Source organism: Pavona decussata, unplaced genomic scaffold (assembly GCF_977016875.1).
Source record: "Pavona decussata unplaced genomic scaffold, jaPavDecu1.1 SCAFFOLD_228, whole genome shotgun sequence".
In the NCBI taxonomy this organism is placed as follows: domain Eukaryota; kingdom Metazoa; phylum Cnidaria; class Anthozoa; order Scleractinia; family Agariciidae; genus Pavona; species Pavona decussata.
This window is the reverse complement of record NW_028145633.1, coordinates 1,028,518-1,055,664: the sequence shown is the minus strand read 5'-3', so window position 1 is coordinate 1,055,664 and position 27,147 is coordinate 1,028,518. Positions and strand designations below refer to the sequence as shown.

The 27,147-nt window shown below is 37.7% G+C and overlaps 2 protein-coding genes, 1 long non-coding RNA gene and 1 pseudogene across 5 annotated transcripts in view; 2 read left to right on the top strand and 2 right to left on the bottom strand.

The window, feature by feature from the left end:
* Positions 1-27,147, bottom strand: part of LOC146458819 (uncharacterized) — a 182,290-nt gene that overhangs the window by 30,838 nt on the left and 124,305 nt on the right. The window lies entirely within an intron of this gene.
* LOC146458824 (von Willebrand factor-like) overlaps positions 1-27,147 on the top strand; it is a 108,436-nt gene that overhangs the window by 15,665 nt on the left and 65,624 nt on the right. The gene's annotated exons all lie outside the window — the stretch shown is intronic.
* Positions 2,146-5,623, bottom strand: LOC146458829 (uncharacterized; annotated as a pseudogene).
* The window catches only part of LOC146458827 (matrilin-1-like), a 29,273-nt gene continuing 13,228 nt past the window's right edge, over positions 11,103-27,147 (top strand). Inside the window, exons 1-5 of one of the 3 annotated variants that reach the window (XM_085090285.1) lie at positions 11,103-11,123; positions 11,893-11,975; positions 17,239-17,388; positions 17,576-17,735; positions 18,444-18,741. In XM_085090285.1, coding sequence (XP_084946411.1) covers positions 11,930-11,975; positions 17,239-17,388; positions 17,576-17,735; positions 18,444-18,741 — 654 coding nt within the window. In that variant the 5' untranslated portion in view covers positions 11,103-11,123; positions 11,893-11,929. Of the gene's footprint in view, positions 11,124-11,143; positions 11,196-11,445; positions 11,465-11,890; positions 11,976-17,238; positions 17,389-17,575; positions 17,736-18,443; positions 18,742-27,147 lie in introns of those variants that run through there. The other 2 variants (XM_085090284.1, XM_085090286.1) reach the window with 2 other exon arrangements.

Below are 27,147 nucleotides of genomic sequence, written 5' to 3'. Positions count from 1 at the left end.
TATAAGCAGATGTTCCCTTAGTTATTTTCTAAAACTTTGAACAGATGCTGCATTCTTGACGTTTAAAGGTATTTTTTTCCAAAAATTAACAGCAGCATATCTAACACTGAATTTCTTGCACTGATTAGTTCTAGTTCGCGGTATAAACACATTTTGATTCGTTCTCGAACGAGAGTGGTAATGGTGAACGTCACTAATTTTTTGAAAAAAAAAAATTTAAATGTGTTTGTGTTCTGCTAACGTGGTCGTCATTTGCAAGCTGGAATAAAAAGATGTATCTTTTAAATTAGTTTGCTTCTTAAAAAGTTCCTTATGTACTAACTAGCCAAGGAAGTGATGGTTTCCTTTTTTAGCACACCAAGTGAGTACATAAATGAAGGAAACGAAGTCTGAGAGTTGTTCTTGTTTGTTTGTTTGTTTGTTTGTCTTTTGTTGTTGTTGTTGTTGTTGTTGTTTTTTTGGCGAAGGCTGTTTGGCAACCCAGTCTAAGGCTAAGGAGGTAGTACTCAGTAGCCCTTCATAATTTTTTAGATACTGATTATCATTCACGCTGGGGATTTTTTTAGTCAAATTCGGCCAAGAAGTTTCTTCTCCTTAGGGTTTTATTGTACGAATCTCAATTTTTGCGGGCGAACTTCTCTACAACTTGGCTGATTCGGATTTTTGAATGTTATTTTTTTTAACGGTAAAATGACGTCATCAATTTGGTGCGAAATTTTTTTTTAGAGCTTCGACATGGTCAATCACATTTTTTTAAATAAACATACCTTAAGGATTACAAAACTGAAAAAAGATTTGAAATATCTAAACTGAATCAAAAGTTTTGGGTTTCTGAAGTTTGAATTTTCCGCCATTTTGTTACTAAAAATAGCCTTAAATTGAACGCTTAACTTCACATAACTCTTGACTACAATGAGGTATTCCAAATTTTTTTTCAGATTTGTTATTCCCATTTCATGTTGTTTTTTTATGTTAGGAACAACTGTGTCGTAGCTCCAAAAAAAAGTTTCCCGCCAAATTGATGACGTCATTTCACCGTTAGAAAAATGAAATTCAAAAATCCGAATCGGACAAGTTGTAGAGAAAACATTGTTTTGTCTGGTTGCAAAGTTTGAGATTGCTACCACAAAACCCTAAGGAGGAGAAACTTTTTGGCCACATTTGACTAAAAAAATACCCAGCGTGATTGTTTACAAGGTACCCGTGTGGGAACTGCCACCAGGTGTGGAGAGAGGAAGAGAACATCTGTTGCAGAGAAATCGAAGCTGTTTTAAGTACAAATTTAGAGGCTGTTAAGGTAGAGCGGCTAGAAGAGCCCCCACAGTGCATAGTACATCACCCTGGGTCCCATGCGCTCTTCCTTAACTACTGGGTATTTCAGGCTGCATGGCTGCAATATAAGCAGCAATACGGCATCTCGGCCTATGAGGGACCTGACCACAAAAAGAGTAGACAAGTATAGCCTATACAACAGGCAGTTAGTTAGCTGATGTTGCGGAGAGCTCTGGAAAAGGAAACCAGAGTTCCTTTATCTTGTCATGCAGTAAACTGTATCAGAGCACATTTCCAAGAGCCAGGAAGGTCAGAAGACGACATGGCCTTGCAGGTTTTCAGTATGCGCAGGTTTTCAGTATGCAGATGAATAGACTTGCCTCAAGTCCATATCCTTTTTCTATGATAGTTAATGAAATGAGTGGAATTTGCAAGTACGTATTGGGTGAAGTAAAAATGGCGTTGTATTTGGAATGGCTGCAAATTGGGCGGCTTGAGTTTCCTATGTACAGTATGATTGATTGTGTGACATGTACGTTATTGCACTTACATTCAAAGTAGTTTTAGTTAAATGCCTTGGTTTTTTTTTTTTTAAACAAACAAGGTGTCACATTGGGATCGATGGGTGTGGGAGTGCATTTCAGCTTGAAAACGTTTGATTACAAGGACTATGTTTGTGTAATGTTTTTCTAAAACAATTATATATATATAGTTCCGAAATTGATACTTAACTTAAAAGCCACTTTGAAAAAAAAAATGCTGAATTATATTATTGCATGTCTTTCTGTGCTTTTGTGATGGATTGTTTGGCCAATCATCAAACCAATTACATTGTTGATTAGTTCATCACATCTTATCGATACATTTTACACATCAAAAGTAATTGGCATCTGTTAAAGCAATTTTAGTATAGTTCACAAGACTAGATCGGTTGTATCTGCTGACAAAACTCCTAACTGCTTATTCTCTGTCAGGCCTTTGTGCTGATGCAGTTTTTTTTCAGTTATGGTTACGTTTTTGTGGTAGTTTTATGATGACAACAATGAAAGAATAGGGAAGCACACTTGGCGACTCGATGAAGCACAACATATACAGTGATGTGTTAGAAATGATTTCCAAAGTAGAATTCCATACCGATGACTTCCAGCTGAACACTTGTGCTTACCATAGCTTGCTTTAGTTTTAATTTTCCTAACTGTATGCCTTCCTTGTTTAGCTTTGGGAAATCGTTTTGAGTAGCATGGCCTTCCATCAACTGTCACTGCTTGCATTCCGTCCGCATTTTCATTGTAGTGTAGGGCAGAAAGGCGCAATCTATTTGATAATAAAGAAGGTGTGTAGAGAATTATATTAAATATTATAATTATATAAGATTCAAACCAGGATAAAAGTCGACAAATGCGTTGCAGTTGATCTTAATTGCAACCTTGTGTACATTCCCCATGCAGTACGAGAACGGAGTATCCGTAGGAACTAACTGTGTATCCAGGCTGTGCTTCGCGTCGAGAATAGATGTCTGGTACTTTGGAGACAGTTAAGCTATATCTTTTAACATATGAGGCTTGAGCAACAATTCCTCTAGTTTTACAGCAGCAGTAGAGCCTGTGAATTGAAAAATTACTGTTGCTCTCGTTTATTTCTTTATTTTTGGTTCTTATTTGTGTTCCTTTTCTTGATGTTGTATCAATAGACCAGACTAATGTGCAGACTACCTTTTACGTATGCTGTGCTTGCTTTATCTTTTTCTTCAAATGTTGCAGAAAGAACGTGGAGAGATGCTATGTTTATTAATTTTAAGTGGCATACCAGGCTGAAGCGAAAGACTATCTCTGGCCTCTCCTTCTAGTTTTCCATGCCTACGTTCAGAGTATACATCACTGTTAGGGTTACTGTGAATGTTTTTGATGGCGAGAGGTAACATTTTCCACTTTTCCTGCATCAGGTGTCCATTGCCATCTGGGGTTGATGCCGCACACCAGTACATGTAATTAGAGATGGATTGCCGCCATTAACCAACGTCTTCATATTCTTTCTTTTTTGCAAGCTTGTCAATCTTTTTACTGAAACCTGTTTGAGAAGACGAAATAAAAATGACGACGAGTCGAGGAAAATTAATGCAACTAACATAACGTAAGAGTGAACGTAATACATGGCAGCAGTGTCTACATCCACCATCCCCTCCCCCGATTCCTTTACACGTAAGAGAAGTGTCCCTTTACCTTGAGATACATGCCAAATGTTGAAGTAGTGGCAAATGTCCAGCAAATTTCTTCCAATTCATGCTTTATTTTGTTTGTGCCTGTGTGTAATGATTTGGGCAATGTTCAACCCAGCATTGTTGATTAGTCCAACCGCTCGCACAAACCATTCATGTTCCATCTAGGCTCTATTTCTGACTTCGTTGCTCTACAAAGAATAAGAAAAAAAACGTTTTCGTGGTATACAGAACCGTAAAAACTGAAAAGTTACTTGGGCTTTTGTAGAAATTTGTCCTGATTAACAAAAAATTGCCATTGGGCTGCCGGTAACAATATGAGGGAAGATATCAGGAAAAATACGATTGAACTACTTCAAGTATGTGATACCACTCGGCGTCTGTTAGTGTTAATTAGTCTTAGAGACAGATAACATTTAAGCACTAATAGGCTTTGATATGGATGCCCACGGAGGGCATATTTGCTCATTATTTTATGGCAGTGCTCACAAAATTACCTTGCAAATTCAGAGCGAAAAAGAATTCGTACCGTTCTCGAAAAGAGGGGCTGTGCTAAACTGGACTAGTTGAAAGTCGACCACCCTGTTAATCTCCTCTTCGATGAAAGTAAACGAACCAGATTTCGCGCAGTACCCAGGGGAGTCGCATCTGCCATCACCAGCCAACAGCAACCTACGTTCACTTTCACTTAGTCTTTCTAGGAGACTCTGCTGATTTGCCCTCCACTGCTGTATTATGACAGGGTTGTCATGCGAGCTCGTGTGCCGGTAGAATGTGCGCTTTGAGATGCTAGCAACATTTATGATTATAAGCATTGTCAAAGTCTTAGCTGCACACGATCCTGTGAGTAAAGCAAAAGTCAATTGAAACAATCACATGTGGAACAAACCTTACCAAGTTTCTCTACTAACCACGCCCCACTTACAGGTGGGCATCGTTAAGAACTTTACCTCTAAAGGTGTCGCTGTTATCATCAAATGTTGTTGTTTATTTATTTACATGTATTTATTTATTTATTTATTTATTTATTCTACATTCATTTCTTACTATTCTGCTAGTTGGTTGGGTTGCTTTACCCATTTTTCTTTTGGGTAAAGGCTTTTTTTTCTACTTTTCTACGGCTACGCTCACTAACTCGAGAGCAGAATAGAAGACGACAATAACAAGTTTTCCACAGGCATCTTTCCTATGACAAGAGGTTAGCTGCACCACACATTGGTGTACTTGCAGCTTTCTTCCGTGCACCAGTAGAAAATTCTTACCAATGAACCAATTTCCTTTAGAACTAGCGCCTCAGCGGAAACAGCACAAATGGGGCAAGATGCAAACAAGCTGAGAAGGTTTGTCTCAAAAACAATAAATTTCCTCTCCTCGTGGGGCTTCACATTTTCTTTACCATCTGACGACCTACATGTAAAGATTGTTATTGGCATACCCGTAACTGAGTTGTTAAAAGAGAAAAGGCATTGAGTTAATTTGCCAGAAAGTGCTCTTCAACAAAGAGTAATGTATTAAATGCGAGGCTGTCATTTAACCTCGGACAATACAGCCTCCAGGAGCGGCAATTTAAATTGTTGAAAGGTCGAATGAAAATTTAAACGACGGATACTACCAGTTGTTGTGACCTCTTTGTCATCCTCATCTTCCTCTGACTCAAGGGATGGGTTGTAGTCTTCATCATCAACAGCTAAGTCTTCGAAAGGGTCCACATCTCCTTGAAGGTGTCTATCGTCTGGTGTTTCATCTGGTGCGTTCTCATCCAGACAATTTATCAGCAGTTTTAAGGGAGCAAGATTCGCAATGTTGCACTGACAACCATTGTCAACTAGAATAATTTTCTGTGTGGATGTTTGCGTACCTGCGTAGATGAATTGATAACAAAGTCAATTTTAAAATACGGGTCGGAGTAGTTTACAAGATTATAAATAAAGTATATCCGGTGCTGTAAATACCTTTACTGCGACAAATTGGGCGTCAGAGTCCTTTGTGCGTGGCTTTGTTTCTCTTGTCACCTGCAGGTGTGGGAGCTTCATCCTCGACCATTATAGGTAGCGCTTTCGGGGGGTCATTTTGAATTTTAATGTAGCCACTTGTAGATGGCTTTTCCTGAGTATAAACTGTTCTCTTGTCATACATCCCCTCGAACTCGGCAACAAGCTGTCATCAAAATACATCACGATGATTTATAGCAGCCGAAGTGAAGATAAAATCACAAATCAAGAACATTCCATGGCATATTGAATTGTAGTGTAATGGAAGGTAAAGTTCCACTTAATTATTTGGCTATTTGGAACTCACCCAATGTGCAGTTGACTTGGAAAGGGCCCGGCTGCGTCTTTTCGGTGTCTTGTAGGTTTGCAGATCGTCAGGCTTATTTTTTTCATCCAGTTTAGTTTCCATGGGGGGGGGGGGGGGGAGTTTTCTTTTCAGCCGACGCGCATCCTCAAGCTGTTCAGGTGTGGGATTAACCTGAATCGTTGGCACAGCTGTTAAGTTTTCTTCAGCAGCAGTAGTAGAGAAGGCCAATTTCGCCCCCATTCCTTCGAAGCAGTCTGGAGAAAAATTGGTTACTGCAAAAATGCCCAGAAACTGGCTTCCAGTTATCGTCTCTTTTTCTTAGCACGAACTGAATCCATTGTCTTCCCAGCGGTTCAGGTCTCGGAAATTGGTGAAAACTAACGTTGTCTGCATTAGTATTATTACCAAACATTACGACACAACGCTTGCCAGGATCTCTTTTTTTCTTTTTGCCCATTGGAATAGCGGCCAAATTTTTATTCTCGTCATCCATAATGCTGCCTTTCTACACGCGCAAAGGTAATTACATGTAAATTCTATTGAAATCCGTCTAGCCGGATAAACAACTTCACACCGACATCTCGAATGATATTTACCTATGCATGAAATCTCGCTAATCCATTACACGCAAATTGGTTTACAGAACTTTTTCAACGTAAGTCAAAATTGTATTTGCTCAATATAATTTCAGTTTACTTCCTTGCGCAGGAATTTAAATTTTCTTCTTCTTCAATCAGAGCGCGCCAGTGACGCTATCCACTGTTTAAGTATATAATAATTGCCCCGATTAACAATTTAAATAGGACAATTTCTCTTGTTAATCGACCTCCATAAAATAGCATAAAATTACTTTATTTTGTAATAACTCTAAAAGTTTGACAGAAAAAAGATTCCTTGATAAGTTTTGCTTACCTGACAAGTTCAGAGTGACTACTGTCAAAACCCACAGAAAGGTCATTGTAGAGAACAGTATAGTATTAAATCCCTACTCTACCGAAAAAAAAAAAAGGACAAATAAAGGTCGAGCGAAATACAAAAATTACAATCGATCAGCTCACTGAAAGATTTATGTTTTTGCAGATACTGTTTATGGAATGTTAAAACGCGATTTCCCGATTGGTTTGCAAGCTAAATGTCTTCACTGTATGTAAAAGAAAAAAGGATTGATACCGAGTCTTATGCTTATGGGAAGAAAATATTACATTATTTTACAGTGCCTTGGATTGATCACCTCGGTGGTCGCCTGAAAGCTAACAAGGGAAGGAAATCCTTAAACTGCGTAGAACTAATTGAGAAATGTTAATGTGGACTTACTTTCAGTTAAAACGATAAGAGATGTTAAACTATCATTAGCAATAGCTAAAAATGTATCAATAAAAAAATACCTCAGTTGTTGAACGAAGATACTGGAAACTGACCGTTCTGGGTAAATAATTAATCATCTTTAAACTAATAAAATTTCTCCACGTGATTGCGTTTTGTTCTAAGCATAATCTGGCAAAGAGAGCAGATATTTCGGCGATTATGTATTCTCAAAGTGGCATGTAACTGGTAGAATGTCAAAAAAGTCAGCTTTTCCACGCTTTTACGGTGGCCAATTCACTATACCAAGTCAATTGATAAATCAAGCATTCTTTTTATGTGTATGACAAGGCTATGCTCTGAAGAAGAGTTAATGTCCTAGAAGTCAGTATTTGTATCTCTTTAAGGTGGCTATTTGACCTTATCAACTCAGTTCATAAAACCTAAGATTCTTTTACACTCCTTTATCGTCGAAGCATCACTGTTTCTTTCGAAACGTTTCCCTTTATCCAAGAAATTTATATACACGAATTACAGGCCAAGAAATCATATTATCTATACCGTATTGAACAGGCTCATGAACTTTTCTGTGACATACGACAGAAAATCATTTACTTTCCCAATACACTTCCTTGGTTGTGGTCCGAAATATTTCAGTGAGCGCTTAAAATTAGAGTATGTTTAAAAATATGCGCTGCAAGTGGCGAATGAATTACACAAGTCTAACGCAAAATGTTCAAAGCAACTCATAACTCTGTGAATATTTCTCCTACAGAAATAATTCTAGTCGCTAAGTAAAAGTTAACAAAATGAGAATATAGGAGAAATAATGTTTGTTTGTGGTCCGAAATATTTCAGTGAGTGCTTAAAATTAGAGCGTATTTACAAATATACATGCGCTGCAAATGGCGAATGAATTACGCAAGTCCAACGCAAAATTAAATTAAAAAAATCATAACTCTGTGGATATTCTGCTACAAAAATAATTCTAGTCTCTAAGTTCTAGTCTCTAGTCTCTAACTAAACGTTACCAAAAGTAAACGTTAACAAAAGGAGAATACAAGAAAAATAATGTTTAGTTGTGGTCCAAAATATTTTAGCCTGCGAACGCAGACGTATTTCCGGCTGTCGAGACTCTCTCCGCCGAAAAATAACGTCTGCGTACCCGAGCCGCAAAACGATTTCCATGACGTAGAAAATCTAAGTTAATCACCGTTTAGCTCATAAAATCGCAGAACCACCCAACGAGATTCGGTGTACACGTTAACTCGTGGAAAAATAACGGCGGGCAGTATGAGAGACGCGTTTAGCAAAGTTTACGAGGTTTTCGGTATTGAAATGTTAAATAAGCACCGGGAGGATTCAATCGAGGATGTTGTAGAAAATGAAAAGGATATTTTTGTCAATTTGCCGACGGGGTTTAGCATTTATCAAGCGTTGCCCATAGTGTTTTCGTCTGTGCAGTCCACTTGTGAGAAATCGTATATATCGTGGTCGGTGTGCAAGTTTGTATGTTAGTTCTGTGGCATTTGTTTAGGTTTATCGGCTCGGATTAACTGCAAGATTTTAGGCAGCGTTTAATAAATGTTATTTGTGAAGACATATGTAGGATCCGTGATTTCGTTACTCGTGAGTTCATGCTTGTATCTCCATTGTTTTGTGGCTTAGCGCATATCTGGCGTTACCAAATGTTGACGGGTCGGCCCGGCTCCACGTACGACTCCTGCAGTTCAATTGATAGTAAAGCATTTATAGCTTGGCTCTGCCCGGCTCCACGTATGAATCCTGCAGTTCGCAAATAAATTGATAATAAAGCATTCATAACTTAGCTCTGCTTAATGATGTTCATCTTGATCAAGAAGGGAAATACTCAAATAAACCGAATCGAGGTTTTCTTACTGACAATTCTTAGCCGTAGGGATTAGTTTTCGAAATGCCATTATGTATGCTAGCTCTGTGGCGTTTGTTCGTCGCGTGGACCACTCGAGTGTCATTCTATCATGTAATCTGATTGGCCAACGAGAAAACAAAAGCTTCTACGTCACGGAAATCGTTTTGCGGCTCGGGTACGCAGACGTTATTTTTTGGCGGAGAGAATCTCGACAGCCGGAAATACGTCTGCGTTCGCAGGCTAAAAATATTTAAGCGTTTATTGCGTGTTTACAAATATGCACTGCCAATGAATTTATAATACACATTAAGTCCGACACAAAATGTTCAAAACAGTTCATAACTGTGAATAGCTCTGTGAATGTTCAAAATTAATTTATCCACGGTATTTTGTCGTATGGCAATGACCTAAGTATTTGTGTTAAGTTTGAAATATGTTAAATATGGAAAATTACCGACAATTGTCTGCAAAATTGGATTTAATTTCTAAGCGAATTGAGAGTTGTTTACTCACCACATCTTTGTTTTAAACTGACATTTTGCCTGTTTGTTCGCCCTCTCAGTTGCTCTCGGGTCTCACATTTCCTTTTTTGTCACCTGCTTTCTCGACATAAGTCATTTGTCGAAATATTCAACGAATACAACAATAAGTTTTCTTCAAAATTCTCCTTTGTTTTTCTGAAAGAGGTTGGCCATCTCACTTCCTGCCGAAAATAACCCAGGTTGCAGCAGATGGTTTGAGTGTCTCATTTCACATTGAATTACATGAAGGAGCGTACGTACGGTTGGACGTAAGTGACGTCATAATCAAACTAAAATTTCTCGCACTGATGGGTTTACCAGAGTCTCTTATCAATGGGGCTCCGCGCGCGAGCGTCTTCAGCGCGCGCGGGACTCCGGTATATAGAAAAAAATGCTATCTACATCAAAGAAATAACAAATCGATAGTGTCTATCTCATTTACTTTCAGGAAAAAATTTTCCTAACGGCTTTCATTGCCACTGATCTAATTTCTTTCAAAAAGGACTGACAGAAAGCGAACTAGAATAAAACAAAACGAATACATTCATATTTATTTAGAAACTCGTGAAAATAGACACAGTAAACTAAACAATTAATCATCTTTAAACCAGTAAACTTTGTTCACACAAGTTTACCACTAGGTAACCTTTTATCAGTCGTGTCAGTATTTTTTGTTAGCATAATCTGGCAGAGAGAGCATAATTTTAGAGATCACTTCAGTTGGGAACACAACACAACTGAAGACTGCTCTAAAACTTTCAGATCAAAGGTACTAAATAGAAGAAGAAGAAAGAAGAGTAAGTGGAATGAAGGGTTACACTTCGGAGATTCAAGGTTCCGAAACCACATTTGAAATGTAACAGGCAATTAGCTAACTATTTAAGACAATTTTAGGTTAAATATGGCAGTGATATACTCCAGAAAGGTCTATGAACAACAGGTAAGATTTCCCTGTTGTGTGTGAACTCCACACCCGCAAGATTCGACATTTCCTGTTGATCCTTTTAAGGGTGAAATGCCAAAGGAGTGTAAAAGAATCTTTGTTTTTATGAACTGAGTTGATCAGGTAAAATAGCCACCTCAAAGAGATGTTAAACCTTATAGTTTTAGAGGAGAGATAGTTCTTTTATTCAAGGACGTGCATTGGGAAAGTACATGCTTTTCTTTCGTTGGTCACAGAAAAGTTCATGGGCCTAAACTGAACCTGTTCAATACGGTATAGAAAATATAATTTCTTGGTCTGTAATTCTGTAAATTTCTTGGATAAAGGGGGAACGTTTCGAAAGAAACGTTATCTCTTCTTCAGAGCATAGCCTTGTCATACACATAAAGAGAATGCTTGTTTTTATCAATTGACTTCGTATGGTGAATTGGCCACCATAAAAGCGCGGAAAAGCTGACGTTTCTTTGACATTCTACCAGTTACATGCCACTTTGAGAATATTTAATCTCCAAAATTTTGCTTTCTTTGCCAGATTATGCTTAGATATGCTTAGAACAAAACGTAAGCACGTGGATAAATTTTGTTGGTTTAAAGATGATTAATTATTTACCTTTTATTAACTATTATCGCAAATTTCTAAGCAGAATGGTCAGTTTCCAGTATCTTCGTTGAAAACCTAAGGTATTTTTCTATTGATATAATTTTTAGCTATTGCTAATGATAGTTTAACATCTCTTATCTTTTTAACTGAAAGTAAGTTCACATTAATATTTCTTAATTAGTTCTACGTAGTTTTCTTCCCATAAGTATAAAACAAGTTATCAAGCCTTATTTTCTTTCACATACAGTTAAGACATTTAGCTTGCAAAAAAACCGAGAAATCGCGTTTAAATATTTCATAAACAGTATCTGTAGATTTTGCGTAAACATAAATCTTTGAGCGCCCTTTTCGTTTCTACGTAGGGCTGCCTTCATACACCGTTTCTTTGCTACGAAAGTGGAATCCCACCCGAACGTCTTTCGGCTACTAGAGCTACCCGTTACACACTCGATTTATCTTCATGTTTTGATTTTTACGCCATCAAAAAAGAATTAGGCAAGCTTAATTTAAGGATTTCTTCGTTTGGGTATTCTGTTTTTGAAAAGGATATTATAATTGTAAATGTTATTTTAAGGATAATTTTTGTATTTCGCTTGATCTTTCCAAATTTGTCAGTTAATTTGAACAGTTCTTTTAAACGATCACTTGCATATTTATAGTACAGACAATGCAAACGCGATTGCCATCATATTCAACCGGGATTAATTGTCCATGGCAAATACCTCAAATATATGAGGACAAAGCCTTTGAAACTCGAGTTGGTCTTGAAATTTTGTCTCTAGTTTGTCATGTCTCTATTACTAAAATTTTCACTTATTCATTAATTTGTCCATTTCTTTTTGTCGGCAGAGTTGGGATTTAATACGTGACTATACTGTTCTCTACAATGACCTTTCTGTGGGTTTTGACAGTAGTCACTCTGAGCCTGTCAGGTAAGTAAAACTCATCACTTGAGGAATATTTTTCCTATCGATTTTTTGCTATTTTATGGGGGTCGATTAACAAGAGAAATTTTCCTATTTAAATTGTTAATCGGGGCAATTATTATACACTTAAACAGTGGATAGCGTCGTTGGCGCGCTCTGATTGACTGTGCTAAAAAACTCGATAGCAAGTGCCATATACGTCCAAGCAACTCGCGAAGTTTACGTAAATTACAAGAAAATGGTTTTCCAGTTAGCCACCGTAACAAACGAACAAATTTTAAATCAAACAAAGATGCTGTTCCCGCTAACACGAAGGAGGCGACGAAATTCGGTTTGGCAGTTTTTGTAAAATCTTACTTTTTTTAACCCCGAATTTATCGATGAAACAGGTGAAAACGTTTCTGTTTACAAACGCAAATTAATCTTGCGTAAACTAATTTAATCTTACATGTTCATACAAGAAACAAAGTTAAATGATCTTTTTCCGGAATGGTTTCAAATGCAGGAAGAATTTACAACTCCCTATATCCCCAAAAGAGCTAAACAAATGTCTTCAAAAGTTTTATTTGTCGGAAAGAAAATGTGACGGCAGTTTCTACAACAAAACGTCAGATCGTCGCTTGAAAATTCCTCTGTTTCCAAACCATTTTCCATTGTTGGATTCCTCCATTTTAACAGCGACGATAAATCCCTAAAACAAAACAAGAAAAAGAAAACATTTTTCTTCCGCTTGACTTGTACTTTTCCGCGAAAACACGGAACACGTTGAAAATTCCTTGTTCCTGATGTATCATGTGATGCTTTTGAGCTGCTCCTTTTTTCGGTTATTTGCCCGGGAAAATTTTAACCGTTGATAGAAACAAATAAGCTAAAAAAAACATTCTTTTCGTGCTTTATTATCTCACTGTTTTAGTATATACTAAAACAACTATTCACCTTAGTGCTCTCTCCTCCGCAGAGGCTCCGCTGAGAAAAGGGAGTGCAGGCGTAAAATTCCGTGGAAGGCGACGGCGTGAGCCTCTGCCAGAAACCACGCCCAATATGGCTGCGATCCGGGGGAGTCATTTTGTAACTAGGGTGGTGTGCGTACTTATGTCATGAAAATGGCGGGTGTTTGTGAAATTGTCGTGTTGCGCGATGTGGGAGATATACTCACGAAAACTTACCTACATGCTTAGAAATCGGGGAAAGTTTGTTTATCTCATGATGACTGTTTAGAAAACGCTTTTATTTTGCTGTGATGCCTTGAATCATCACTACAAGAATGAAATTCAAGTTACACGAGCGGCGATCGTGTGGAGATAAAAGAGTGCATGCAAAGAAATGATTTATTGAGGAAACGTCTGCCAGCTGAGACCAAATAAAAACTTACGATTCGGTCTTAAAAGAGACTAGAGCAAGTAAGCTTAATGTTTTAATTAAAGCGTATTTTTTTTTCTATACTCCGAAACGACCAAACTTGATATTTTTATCTTGTAAACAAGTTTAATCAGAAGAAGTTATAATAATCTTTCGGTGATTTAATTAGCATTTAATTCTCACGGGAAGCTTGTTATGTACTGTGATGAAACAACTGTCTTTAAAATAAGGTTATAAAAGGCCAAAAGGCCTTTCGAGCCCAGAAAAAGCAATTATTTGTTCGTGACTATTGTTGAATTTCACGAAGCGAAATGTACTAAGTCCACTCTCCACGGGTTTCAAGGGGGGCTTCGAATACAAACGATTTTGCTTTTTTCTAGAAATTGTGAAATCTCACCTTAAAATTAACGACCGCAAACTGTAGAGACAAAGTAAATGCTGACTTCCGCCAAGAATGAAACTGTCAAATTTAGAGATGACCGAGAAATCTATCAATGTACAAGAAAACGACAAGGATGTACAAGAAAACGACATGCTTCTGGCAGAGGTTCGCCGCCAAGTCAACCCTATCAGCTTTTGCGCCTGCACTCACTTCGTTCAGCGGATACAAATAACGCCCCATCGAACCTCTGCGGAGGAGAGAGACCTTAGTGTCTGTGGCCAGTTGCCGCCTCCACTTCGGTGAATAGTTGTTAACCAGTCAGTGGACGGCTGTAAAGTTGCTTTCAAGAAAGCTTCCCTTAGTATGCGCAGTCGCTTTAACAAGTTGCACAGTAAATTAAAAATGAGAAAAGCCACATACAGTATACCAAAAGTTTAAAAGAAAAGTATTTCTCTTATTGGCATTTATTTTAAAGGCCACCCCATAATAATATTTCATATAATATAACAAACACAAGTTATATCTAGAATGTTTCTCCGCTCTCTAAACACCGAAATTTGGATTTTAAACAGAAAAAAACAAAAAAAAAGACGTGGCCAAATAGGATTTTGAATAGAAAATTCTTTGTAGTGTTCTATTCAGCTTTGAAAACCATGAATAGTTTTTTTTTTTGTTTGTTTCTTTTGAGAAATTCTTGATGGTAATGAAAATCACATTTCCAATCCTTCACGATAGTGGTTTCTTTTGTTGTTTTGTTTTGTTGTTGTTGTTTCCTTCGTGAATTATTAATGAGTTTGAGGACGGAAGAATGAGAACTTTGTATGGCATAATGAAAGGAACGAAAGAAAAGTACGGCTCAGAATCATCCAATTTATGATCATCGTCATCATCAGCCAACTGCACTGCAATCGGTCAAGAGCTTTCTGCACGCTCTTCTGGTTTTTTACCATGCTTCGAATCTGTTCTGGCGTTTGTGGGTATGCCTGGCTGATGTACGCTGATGTACGCTGGCAATGTACTGATGAAACATCAACTTTGGGCGACCGGACTTACGTTTGCATGTTAAGGGTGGAAAAGGGCGTACCTGTTGACCAATTCATCTGGTTCCTGAGGATATGCCCTAAGAAGTGATGCTGTCGTTGTTGAATCAGCTGGATGAGGAGATCTTGTTTTACTCACTCGAGGACTTCTTCATTCTAGATGAAGTCCATTTTCTTGATACCCAGGATTATTCTATAGCAGCTGGTGGTGAAGCTGATCATACGTAAGGATCATCACTACAGAAGTGAATGTTAAAACCACTTTCGATAGTAAATTATAATAGATTCGTTTGGCATTGCGGCGTGTTTTGCGGGCTAAAATGGAGAATTCAGCGGGCAAAAAAATTATTTTAGCCCGCTACTCTAAGCCAATAAAAAAGAAGAAAACAGCGTAGCCAGCCAATCAGAACTGGAAACCATTCAACCGTTCGCGCCGTTTTCTTGCTTATTTGACTGGAAGCGCGGCCATCTGCAAAGAAATTGCTTTGAGCTACAAAATGGATAGCTCTAGCTAAAAAGAAGTTCCCAAAAAAGAAATCCCAGATGTACTCGCTTTTTCAGCGATTCACTATTCCAATCGTTCAAGCCGTTATCATCTATGCCAGGAATCTCATTCAAATCAAATTAAGGACGGTGCCTACTTTTGTTACTGCGCCTACTTTCTGCGCATCTCGAAATATTCGGCTTTCCCGTATATGTGGGTCCCACTAATACAAGGAAATTTTTGCGCGGTTTAAAACTATGCGGAGAAAGCAGAACTTAGCAAGTGCCCTTGGTATCCAAAAAGAAAATTGGGGATAACCATGTATTTTTCAGAGATAATTAAACTTCAATATGACAAAAAAACCGCCATGTATGTTACTGTTTTTTGGAATCATTATTGCTTAATTATCTCTAAAAAAAAAGTACGTGGTTACCCGCAATTTTCGTTTTGGATTTCAATAGCCCTTGATTAGAGCTGCTTTTCCCGCATAGTCATAAACCACACAAAAATGCTTCTTTGTTAGTAGGCACCGTCTTTAAGGACGTTTGCGCTAATTGTTTATGCGCATCTTTAGTGCGCAGGTAACGCACACGGCAAGCAATGTCACGCGCAATTCATGGTTGACGATACACGGAGGAAGACGGAGGTAAACACACATGTCGGCCGACGTGACAGCATTAAAAAGAGGGAAAAGGGAGAAATTCATCTCCGTTGCATAGTTTTGAAACGAAAAATCGACGTGAAACGGTTAGACGGTTAAGGTTGCAACAAAAAGTCCAAGAAAAGGCGTCGATACCTGCGGGTATTTCGCGCCAAGAGATTAATATATTTACTTGACTCTCGATATAATAAAATAATTGAAATGCAATACTTTATTTAGTCTATTCGTCAAACGAAGTCACGTTTAAGCTTTTTTAAGTTTTGACAGTAAACGAGAAAGTCTTACCCTTATACAAGAAAGCAATTTTATTGATCACCAATCCCGTGTACAGTCAATCTCCACATACCTATTCTAGGTAAATAAATAAGCTTACTTCTCACATTTTCGCCTCGCTCACGGCTATAGATGCGTTTTCCTGGCATTGGCTAAACAGCTGTATAAGTTTTGAAGGTAGAATAACAATAAGCAACTTAAACGATCAGAGGTTTGACAGCACACTCGAACGAAAACATTGACTCAAGCAACCATTGTGAGCTCTGAATTATGGGATAGAATTAGGTTCCAGTGCTTCTCCGACCTGTCACGCAAAAACGTGACTTCCAGTTTCAACTGGATTTTGCGGTTTTAAAAGGTCGGTGACCCCCAATTTTTTTAGACGGTTAACCTTCTTTGATAGATATCTGCTTACTGTCATCAAACGAAAGAAAAATCAATGTGGGAAGTTATTATTTTTTTTAATTTATCTACCCACGCGCGATCGAACTCCGCACATTTTGTGCCACTTCAGGGGTGGAAATACAATTATCAAAGAGTAGTTGTAGCTTTAGGGATTATAAAAGTGGAATTTATTTGTTTAATAGATCCTCTGAAATAAACCGTCTTCGGCAATGGAAGTTTGTCTCCAGCGATTCGTTTATAAAAATTTGCATCAACAACCGTGAGGTCATATCGAGTGACGAGGACCGATTTCTCAAAATAAGCACAAACTTGCAGATATCATATCTCCGAAACGAAGTCGGTGACCCCCATTTTTTTTTTTGCATTTCAGAGGTAAGTAATTCATATACTAACTGCAGCAGAAGTTTAAAAAAAAAATCAATGTTAAAACATTTTCGAGCGAACGTCCTTAAAACGTGACACCTTATATTAATAAGCAGATATGTCGGTGAGTTTAAAAGAAATATGTCTTCTACTCTTAATAGACGAGTCCATTGACATCATTCCTTCTAGTGAGACGTGTACAAATTGGCATCTTAAAACATAAAACTTTAAAAAATAACTTCTTATATTAATAAACGAATATAACAGTGTGCTTAAGGGAAACGTCTGTTTTCCACTATTAGGAATTGACGGGTCCATTGACATCATCCCGTCCAGTGAGATTTGTACGAAATGGCAGCCAGTTTCTGAGTGCACTGTGACGTGTGGAGGGGGGGCAAAGGATGTCACAAGAACCTGCACTGCAAAAGTGAAGTGCAACGAACAAGCCTGTCGTAAGTTTTCTTTTTGTAGTCACTAAATGACTGCTGTTACTTCTTTAAAGCTGAAGACTAAATGCTGACGTTTGTAGTATAAAACGTACCCTCTCTTGTTACTTAACCATGGCAAATAAGAAAGTCGGGGCCATAGAACTGTGACATTCGCAAGGAAAAGAATTAAACCAAGTTGTCTCTCCTACAGCACCCCCCTGTACGGCAGGACTTGACATCGCAGTTCTTTGGGACAAATCAAATAGCATTCATTGGAGGGACTTAAAGAAAGCTCGAAACTTCTTAACACAACTGGTTGCAGAGTTCGACCCTGCAAACAATGGCGATCACTTTGGACTTATTACGTTCAGGTGAGTAATGCTTAAATTCCATGTATTTCGTTGCACACTTATCAAATGTTTTATCGTAGTCTTGCTGTCTTGAACGTTTATAGTTTTTTTGTTACTTTTTGAGAAGTCTACCTCGAAACAAACTGGTTTGTACGTCAATATTTATTTATTTTGATATCATCGGGCAGGTATTACCTTTTTGTAATGAGCAAATTTTTAACCTTTTTAACGCGTTAATGCCATTGTGGAATTCTTCTATTGACTTTGAATCCTTTTTGGTCATATTTTTATTGCTTTTTGTAGTTTTGGATACAACTCAGAAATCCAAGATCGCGGATCTAAGGTGGACAACCTTTGAAAATAGCGATGCAATTTACACTTCACATAAAGCCGTCATTGCATCATCATTAGTGGCGGCCGTCTGGGATAAACCATCATGAATTTATGAATTCTGCTTACACTTCAGAAGCCGTAAAAGTGACCAAAATGTAGCGAAAAACAATAAAATGCTATAAGAGCTTTAAATTGTTAAGAAAAAAATACCTGTCAGATTCAACGAACGTTCAGATAATACGCCAAATTATTCCTAGCTAAACGTCTGAAAACGTACAGTTTGGTAGCTCTCGGTCATATATTTAAAGAAAATATAATATTTTTATGTTCATGATCATGACGAAGCTGATTCAGATTGTGATGTAGATTTTTTTCCAAATCTTTGTCTCTATCTAGTACTGACGTAGAGGTAGTGTTCAAATTCTCCGACTCACAGTACTACGACAAGAACGCCCTTAAAACGAAGATATCCAGCGAACCAGTAGAACCTAGGGAACCCGGATTTAAACCAGGTTCGCCTCCGTTTCTTACTCGTACTGATCTGGCACTTAAAAAGGCGAGGGATGAGCTGTTCACTGTAAGTGGCGGAGACAGGTTAGACAAACCCAATGTTATGGTCGTGCTCACAGATGGCAAACCTAATCCCATTCACCCATTCGACGAAATTATAGGACAACTGACCAAGGATTTTCAGGTGAAACACTTTTATATTTGTATAATAGTTTCAAGGGAAGATCGTTTTGTTTAATATCCCATAATTTTACTGAACTGCCCCTTATGCTGCCATTATCCGGTAACTTTGCTCAAATTTTTGTTGATCTTGTGGTTTTTACGGGTTAAATTTACGTCTAAATAGTATTCAGCATATCCCAGTTTGACGAGCTCTGTTGGAAAAATTCGGAGTCTATTCACTATGTGCTTGGTCCGTAAGATTCATATGAAGAGTTAAATTTCAGAAATTACATAGATTTGGTCAGTCCAACAACAGCTGGTGAAGAACTTGCTAAGTTTAAAAAGAGGTGCTTTTCTTTTTGTTTTTGTTTTTACAACTTCATTGCTTAATCAATTACAACTTTCAACTTCAATAAGTTTCGGAAAAAAACACATACAAAAAAACGAAAATAGAAAATACAGGACATTGCTTAATTTACAATACAATACATTTAAGAATAGGCTACAGTAATCCTGGAGTAATTATATTGTTCACGTTTACGTGTGCATAATGTAGAAGTGCTACTGAAATTGGGGAGCCAAGAAAAATATTTTACAAATTGCTACAAATCATTTACCAGAGATTTCGGCATGCAACATATTCAGCTATTCTAACTATTCAAAAAAGGCAAAAGTGGCTTCCATTTATCTTTTGATTGTGGATCTATCTTCTCAATTTGGTAGGTAAGCTACACAAATGGTAAGAATTCATCGAGACGTGGAATGCGCTACTTAAGCTTACTCAACCAGATGAAGTATTTGCTTAATAAAAGGAGGAAGTTGTATATGCAATTTTTGTTTCGAGTTATCCGGCCTTAGGCCCAAAGCAACGTCAACCGGCAGGTTAACCTTCTTAGAGATAACTTTGCAGGACTTCAACCAAGAAAAAATGCTTTTCCAAAAGATCTCCGTTTTTGTGCATTCCCAAAATAAGTGAAAAAGGCTTTCTCTCTCAATCTTACAGAAAATACAAATCTCATCATCTACAAGTCCCATTTTGTTAAGAAAGGTGTTGGTCGCTAATCGCCGATGTAAGAATTTGAAATTGAAAACTCTAAGCTTCGAGCTTTTAGTACATTTAAAGGCCATTTTATAAGCTACTTCCCAGGCAATATTTTGATCTAGCTCAACATTTATTTCTTTGCTCCATTTTTCTTGGCTTGATTTTGGTCGTTCGCTTTTATTTGACACAAGCTTCTTATCAACTAGTCTGGGTGATTTGGGGGTTTCTAAAAATTTTAAAAAGAAGCTTTTGTCCCCAGCCTGTGTTTCCTCTATCTGCCTACGTAAACAATTGGTTGCTGAGATCATTCCTTAAAATTATAAAGGGGGTACCTGCAGGCATCCATTAAATCTGCGACTTTGGTTATACCCTTGAGAAACCAGTCCTTGTAGAAAACAGGCCTGTTACCAATTTTTATAAGTGAGTGGTACCATAAAGATGCTGACACCAGGTGTATACCAGATGTCAACTTTCTCTCGAAGAAGATGTTAGACCAGATTTCAAGAATTTCTTTAACAAAGGGGTCAGATGTTTTGATTAGATCTTGTATGTCTTTTTTATTAAGATTTCCCAGTAGTACCGCTTTGCCTCCATAGGGTTGAAATTCGAAATCGAATATGCTTTTCCAGCTACTGCCATTATTAGTATTAAAGTATCCTTTAATCCAATAGGCCTTAAGAGATTTGTTAAAAGAAGATACATCAATCATTTTAAGTCCACCTTCTGGCAAATTGTTTATCATTACATTTCGCTTTATTTTGTCTCCTTTTTCGTTCCAAAGAAATTTATAGAAGATTGTATTAAGCTCTTTGATCGCCTCATAATCTGTTTGAAGAGGACCAAGAATATATACTAACTGTGATACCACGAGACTTTTTAACACCATGATTTTCCCAAAGAGACTAAGTCTTCGAAATTTCCAGCAGCCCAACATCCTCCTTGCTTTTTCCACTTTATCTTTGTAGTTGTGGGACACTGTTAAATTTGGATCTGTTGCAAACCACATCCCCAAGTCTTTTCACTTTTTCTTTCGGCCATTTAAAATTTTTTTCCGGACAAAGTCTTAGAGCACAGTTTGCTCTTGAGCCAATCCACATAGCTTCCGTTTTGCTACAGTTGAGTCTGAGGCCAGACATACTTTCAAAATATCTAATAGCCTTAAAGATTCATCTAGGGACTGTTCTGAACTGTCAAGTGTAAGTGTGGTGTCATCTGCGTATGGACTAAGCTTAATTTCATATCATTTATAGTTATTCCTCTAATGTTGTCAGTTATTTCTGCGAAAAGCTTCTGCCATTATTTCCACTGATCGATAGGACAAATAGGTAAGGCGACAAAGGACAGCCCTGCCGAACTCCTCGGCTTAGTTTGAAGAAATTGCTCGCCCAGCCATTATTCAAAATACAGCTTTCTATGTCAACGTAAAAAAACGTTAATCCATTTTAACATGTGTGGGCCACAGCCAAGGTATGTCAGAGTCCTGTGAATAAAAGACCATTCCAGTGTGTCGAAAGCTTTCTCGAAATCAAGAAACAGAAGAAGTCCCGGGATGTTTTTCGCTTTAGTGTATTTAAGAGCGGCTGCTCGTAAGAATCGAGAACTGCATTTCAGCGACCACTTGGCTGAATTTCTGATATTTTGCCTTAAGATATCATTGGATTAATTATTTTCGAAAATCGTATTTTAAAGGTCCAAGGTATTTTATTTTTTGAGAAAATTGCAAGAGTTTGAAAGGTGGTCACGGGCCGATGAAAACCGCGAAAATCTAGGTCAAAGGACGAAGCCCCGTTCACGGTGTAAAATAACCCAATGAACTTGAAACTTTACACAAACCTAGACCAACCATCTCACAAGAAAATTAATACAATAAACATTCCAAACTCGTTGGCTGTAAAGTTTGATTTGCACTACTTTTTCCTGCGACATCGAAATGGTATGCAAATTTGTTGCACATGTTTCGCAGGCTAATTACCCGGAATAACTATATTATTTTAGTGTGGAATAGGAAAGGAACCTGGTATCGAAAAACATTGAATGGCTGTCTTCAGTCAGTCTGATTCGTTTTAGGGCCCAATATGTGATGTTTGGAAACACTCACCGGCTCCAGACGGTCAAGTGTTGGTGAATCGATTCTGATCTCATAATTCGTGACGTGAAATGGCGAGCCGCAAGTATCGCACGCATATTCCATCTTCCTTGAGTGGGAGAGAGTTTAAATTAGTGCTTGAAACTTGGAACAAATATAGTTCTTTTCTTCGTCTTCTGAGATATGAGATTTAATTTAGAGACAATTACATACCAGAAACACTATTATTTTAATGAAAATAGGCATTAGTTTCAAAGCCATTTTGAGTAGCATACACAAATTTGCAATTTTCAGAAAGTAGCCAACGAGTTTGGAATGTTTATTATATATATTTTCTTGCGAGATGGTTGGTCTAGGTTTGTGTAAAGTTTCAAGTTCATTGGGTTATTTTACACCGTAAACAGAGCTTCGTCCTTTGACCTAAATTTTCGCGGTTTTCATCGGCCCGTGACCGCACCTAGGCCGCATTTCAAACTCTTGCAATTTTCTCAAAAAAATAAAATACCCTGGAACTTTTAAATACGATTTTCGAAAATAGTTAATCCAAGGATATTTTCAGACAAAATATAAGAAATTTGACCAAGTGGTCGCTGAAAATGCAGTTCTCGATTCTTACAGGCAGCCGCTCTTAATAATGCTGTCTATCAAACGAATATTTTAACCAATAAATCTGCCCTTTATAAAACCTGTCTGGTCTCCTGAGATTAGTTTAGGAAGCGCTTTTTTATCCGGCTTGCTATGGCTTTGGTTGCAACCTTGTAATCACAATTCAAAAGCTTTAATGGTCGCCAGCTTTTAATTAAATTGAGTTCAGCATCTTTTTTAGGTATGAATTTGGTAATTCGTCTTCTTTGTGATACTGAAAGCTTTCCTGTTTCAAAAGCGTAATTAAAAGCGTTAGGCACGGTTCATACGTCGAACTTTACATGAGCCGAACCTAAGAAAACATTACTCTATTCAAACAGAGATTACGCAATAGGGGTTAACTCGATAACCTTATAATAAAACTCTTTCAGAAGTCAACCTCCGCGAAAGAATATCGGCACTACAAAACAAACTAAAAACCCGCAAAAACATTTTGAAGTTTGTTATGGAATATCGCCCTTCTTTGCCTAACCTTAAACAATTCAGATGAGTAAATACAGGAGGCATAATCAGGGATGGAGACCGTAAGCGTGGGGTCCACGCTTACCCATGAGTTGTACCAAAGCTACAAATTTTTGGATACAATAAATCCTAGTATGAAACTAAAAAAGCGAAGAGAAAGGTCTTTTTTTTCTTCACGCAGATGACCCCAAATAGCGCATTTCCCATATAAATAGTTGATAAATAGCAATGAAAGAACGCACCCCTGCGAAAAATATTGCCGTTCTTTGTTTTCCTGAGCTAGTGGAATCCTAGGGGGACATTGAATCACCCATTTTTTTCATTCTTCCGTAAATAAGTCTGGGTCCGCTGTAGCTTCGGGTGTTCATTCATCTGCGTGTTACTTCATTAGGTGTGTTGTTTTTTAAGAGTGGCCGTCTGTAATTTTCAACTAATGTGTTTTGGGTGAGAAAAAATAAAATTCGCCAAACTTTCTCAAAACAAAGGACTAGGTAAGTAATTTACATTCATATAACTTTCAGGTCAATCAAATAAATATTTTAGCTGTAGGAGAAATAATTTGATTTTTCAGCTCTGGGAAGACACTGAGGGATCATTTTACTACACATCGGAAACACCTGGGTTTGGAAATATAATGTACCTAAAACTAAACGCCAAGTTGGTACTCGAAATTAGAAGACATTTATGATTAATTTAGGACGGTTCTTTTCAATTTTAGCGAAAAGCTCAATATTTTTACGGATTTTTTAACTTTCTCTTTTGTAAGCCATTTCAGCAGGTACAAAAATCGGCTAAATTCAAATGAAAATATCGCCAATGGTACATTACTAGACTTCATAAAAGTACACCCCAATTAAAGAGCAACGTCTTCTCCTCAAATATATGCAATAAAATTTTGGGGCCAACTTAACTAAGAAATTTGACAGTTGAAATTTTAAAGTGCACTTTTGTAAACAAACACTAAATTTTCAAATAGCTCAACGACGACGGGCTATTGATATACGGAGAAAAAACAATCTTAAAACCCCTCGCGTCATGAAATACCCGAAGTGAACAAAATATTTTGCTTCGTGTTATATTTTCTTTGGATTAAAAGCGTATTTTCGATAAATCATCCGCGAATTTTGAAAGGAACGAGACAAGTTATGAACAGTATTGTTTAATTGTCACACCACCTGTTCATAAGATAAGCAAACTCCGCGCTTCAAAAACAATCGAAATTGATAAAATTTTCAACTTCTATTCCATACGTGAAGCAAAGGCAATCTATAAGATACGTACCTTGGCAGTGGATTGTACTTTTAAGGCCAGATGGTGAGGAACTGCGAAACGCACGTTATAGGTTTACGCAAGAGTCTCGCAAAAATGCCAATGTACGGTACGAACTTTCAACAAGTTGGATTGCGTGACATAAAATCGGAAAATTATCCGCCCACCTGTTTGTCCATCGATGATAAAGTATTTTCGCGTTCAGTTTGGCGACGTTTACTCGAGGGGTTGACAGGTAAGTAAGTCGAAAGTGAACCTTTGTTTATTCTCAGTCTCATGACAATCATTGGCCCCTTAATTAATATAAAGCAATTACTACGTTACAATGCAGGTCATGGCGACATGCGGTTACTCGACCTTCGTCGGTAGAACATGTGGTTCAAGTGTAGCAAATCCCGCGGTGGTGAAGTGTATAGCGCTAGAGAGTTGTGTCAAGGACATAAAAGCACATCTAAAGTCATACGACGTCCGTGATGCTTCCTTGTAAAATGAGGCGCAGTTACTCCTAGCTAGAGCAGGTAATCAACTGAACCAGAGTAACCAATTTTGTAGTTTGAATGTACACTATTCCGATCGTTAAAAAAACATTTACAAGTCTGTTTGATAAAAAGGACAATTCTGACATACTATCTGGTCAAGAAATTAAGATTAAAACTAACCAGCTATTTGAGTCGCGTTTTGTTACTTCTCACGTGCCACTCCCATTCCCTCGGGGGAGGGGTAAGGGGTGACTTGGGGGATAAGGCGGATCTGTGGGTTTTATCGTCTTAGGTGTGGAAAAATTCTACCAAATGTTTCCGTGAATAATTGCCAGCTAAGCTAACAGAATGTCTTTGCTTGCTCTATGACTCAACGAGAACCCGTACGTTTGCTTAAATATAGCCTGTGTAGCAGTCGTTTCCCTTCCACGCGAGTAGGTGAAGTGAGCAAAAGCTTCTGGGGAGCAGGCGAAAAAACAACCGAAGTAGGAACGTTTTGGTCCCATGCTCTCTCCATGCATTCTCTCGCGAGCCTCCACCGCTCTCTGAAAGAAAACGACTGCTACGTAGGCTATGAAATTCAAGATAAAAAATTTAATGTATAATGGTTTCTGTTAAATTAAATGAGTAATGCGGTAAAGATTCATTTTTTTTTTATGATTTTAAGTCAATAATTCCAAAATGGCGGCGCGCGGGAAGTTTAAACGGGAAAATCGGGGATAATCATCAAATTTATCGAAAACTAAAATGCTGCCACCACTTTTTATACTAAGAATTGAAATTTTAACACTATTTTCAACAATTTAGCGTCAATTTGTTGTAAGAGTTGGTGCTCCCTTGATAAGTAATATATCTGACATGAAGAAGGTTGTTTCATCCTTAGAGTATTTGTCACCGATTCTCAAATCATAAATAATTCTTCAAGAAATTCAAAGCCAAAGTTCAGCAAATGCTATGATAATTAAAATCCAATTTCCAAACTTCCATCATTGTATTGATGTTCTTTGTTATTTATTTATTTATTTATTTATTTATTTATTTTTTTATTAAAAAAAGATGTTCTTTGTTATCTTTTCGTGAATTATTGATGAGTTTTACAAATCATGTTTCAAACACTGAGTATCAGGACTCATAGGCTACTATTGAATTTTTAGGGTTCTTTGACGTAACTAGTGAAAACCTTAAGATCACTATCTGCCCTCGCCATAGAGAGTTGTACGGGATGCGATGGCGCTGCAACAAAACAAAATGTTCATCTCCTGTTAACTGGTCTAAGCTATTTAAAGGAGACCGTGGGATAGCCTCCATCCAGTCCAGAGGACTTTATAACCTGGCAAACTGTCTTCTACCTGTTGGCACTCGTAAGTATATAATAATAATAATATGACTTTTCATATAAGTATAAGGCTTTATCGGATAGTTTTCTTTTCTTTTCTGTTTAGTTTTCAGTTTTTCACGAGCAGAATTCGTTGTGTTTGCTGATGTTTGTCAAAGAGATCATTAAACACCAGAACACTGGTTGACTGATTCATTTTCAACGGTACTTTCCAAGGCGACTTCTTTGCAGCTTTAAATTATGGGTAAAAACTTTCTACCGACGTCTACTACAGTTTGTAACGTGTAACCTAGCCTTTCCCAACGCATGGTGTAACAAGTCATTCTCGTGAGTCTGTTGTTTTGAAAATAGTAGAGTGTTAAATTTATCCTAACAGAAACGCAAATGCACTTAATTACCTACAGTCCAAAAACGTTTCTCCTCTATAAAATTATGACAATGACGATACTGAAAAAGATGATGATGATGAAAACGATGATGACAATGATGATGATGATGATGAAAACGATGATGACAATGATGATGATGATGATGAAAACGGTGATGACAATGATGATGATGATGATGAAAACGATGATGACAATGATGATGATGATGATGATAAATTGGAATCTATTATACTTCAGCGATATGTAAATAGTGCCGGGAAAAGTTGAAGAGCGAGATGGAATCTGAGCTATCAGGACTACCCATATGTTTACCAGATGCCACATCTCGACAAAAGAAGGAAGACTCAATACAACTGACATGTGTCAGTCATACGTTACCATCAACAACTAGCCCCGCGGACAGTGAGGTTTGTATAGCTGAGCCTGCTTTTAAGCGATATTCAATGGGTTTTTCTAACCACAATGAGATTAACATTCGGTCAATTCTTTTCCACAGGATAGTAAAAGTGAAAGCAGTGGTGGCTTGACAGCTGACCTGGATGATGATCCAAGTGCAATTTTTTCAGACGGCACAAGCAGCGGCAGTGAGTCGTCTCATGGTCGCAGTAGTACTATTCAAGTTCTTCGTCGTGAAAAGCTGAATCAGTTTTTACACATTTGCGGTAAGGAAGAATGCGTTACTGGTCAGCCTCAAAAAAGCTGGGAAAACATGGATGTGCA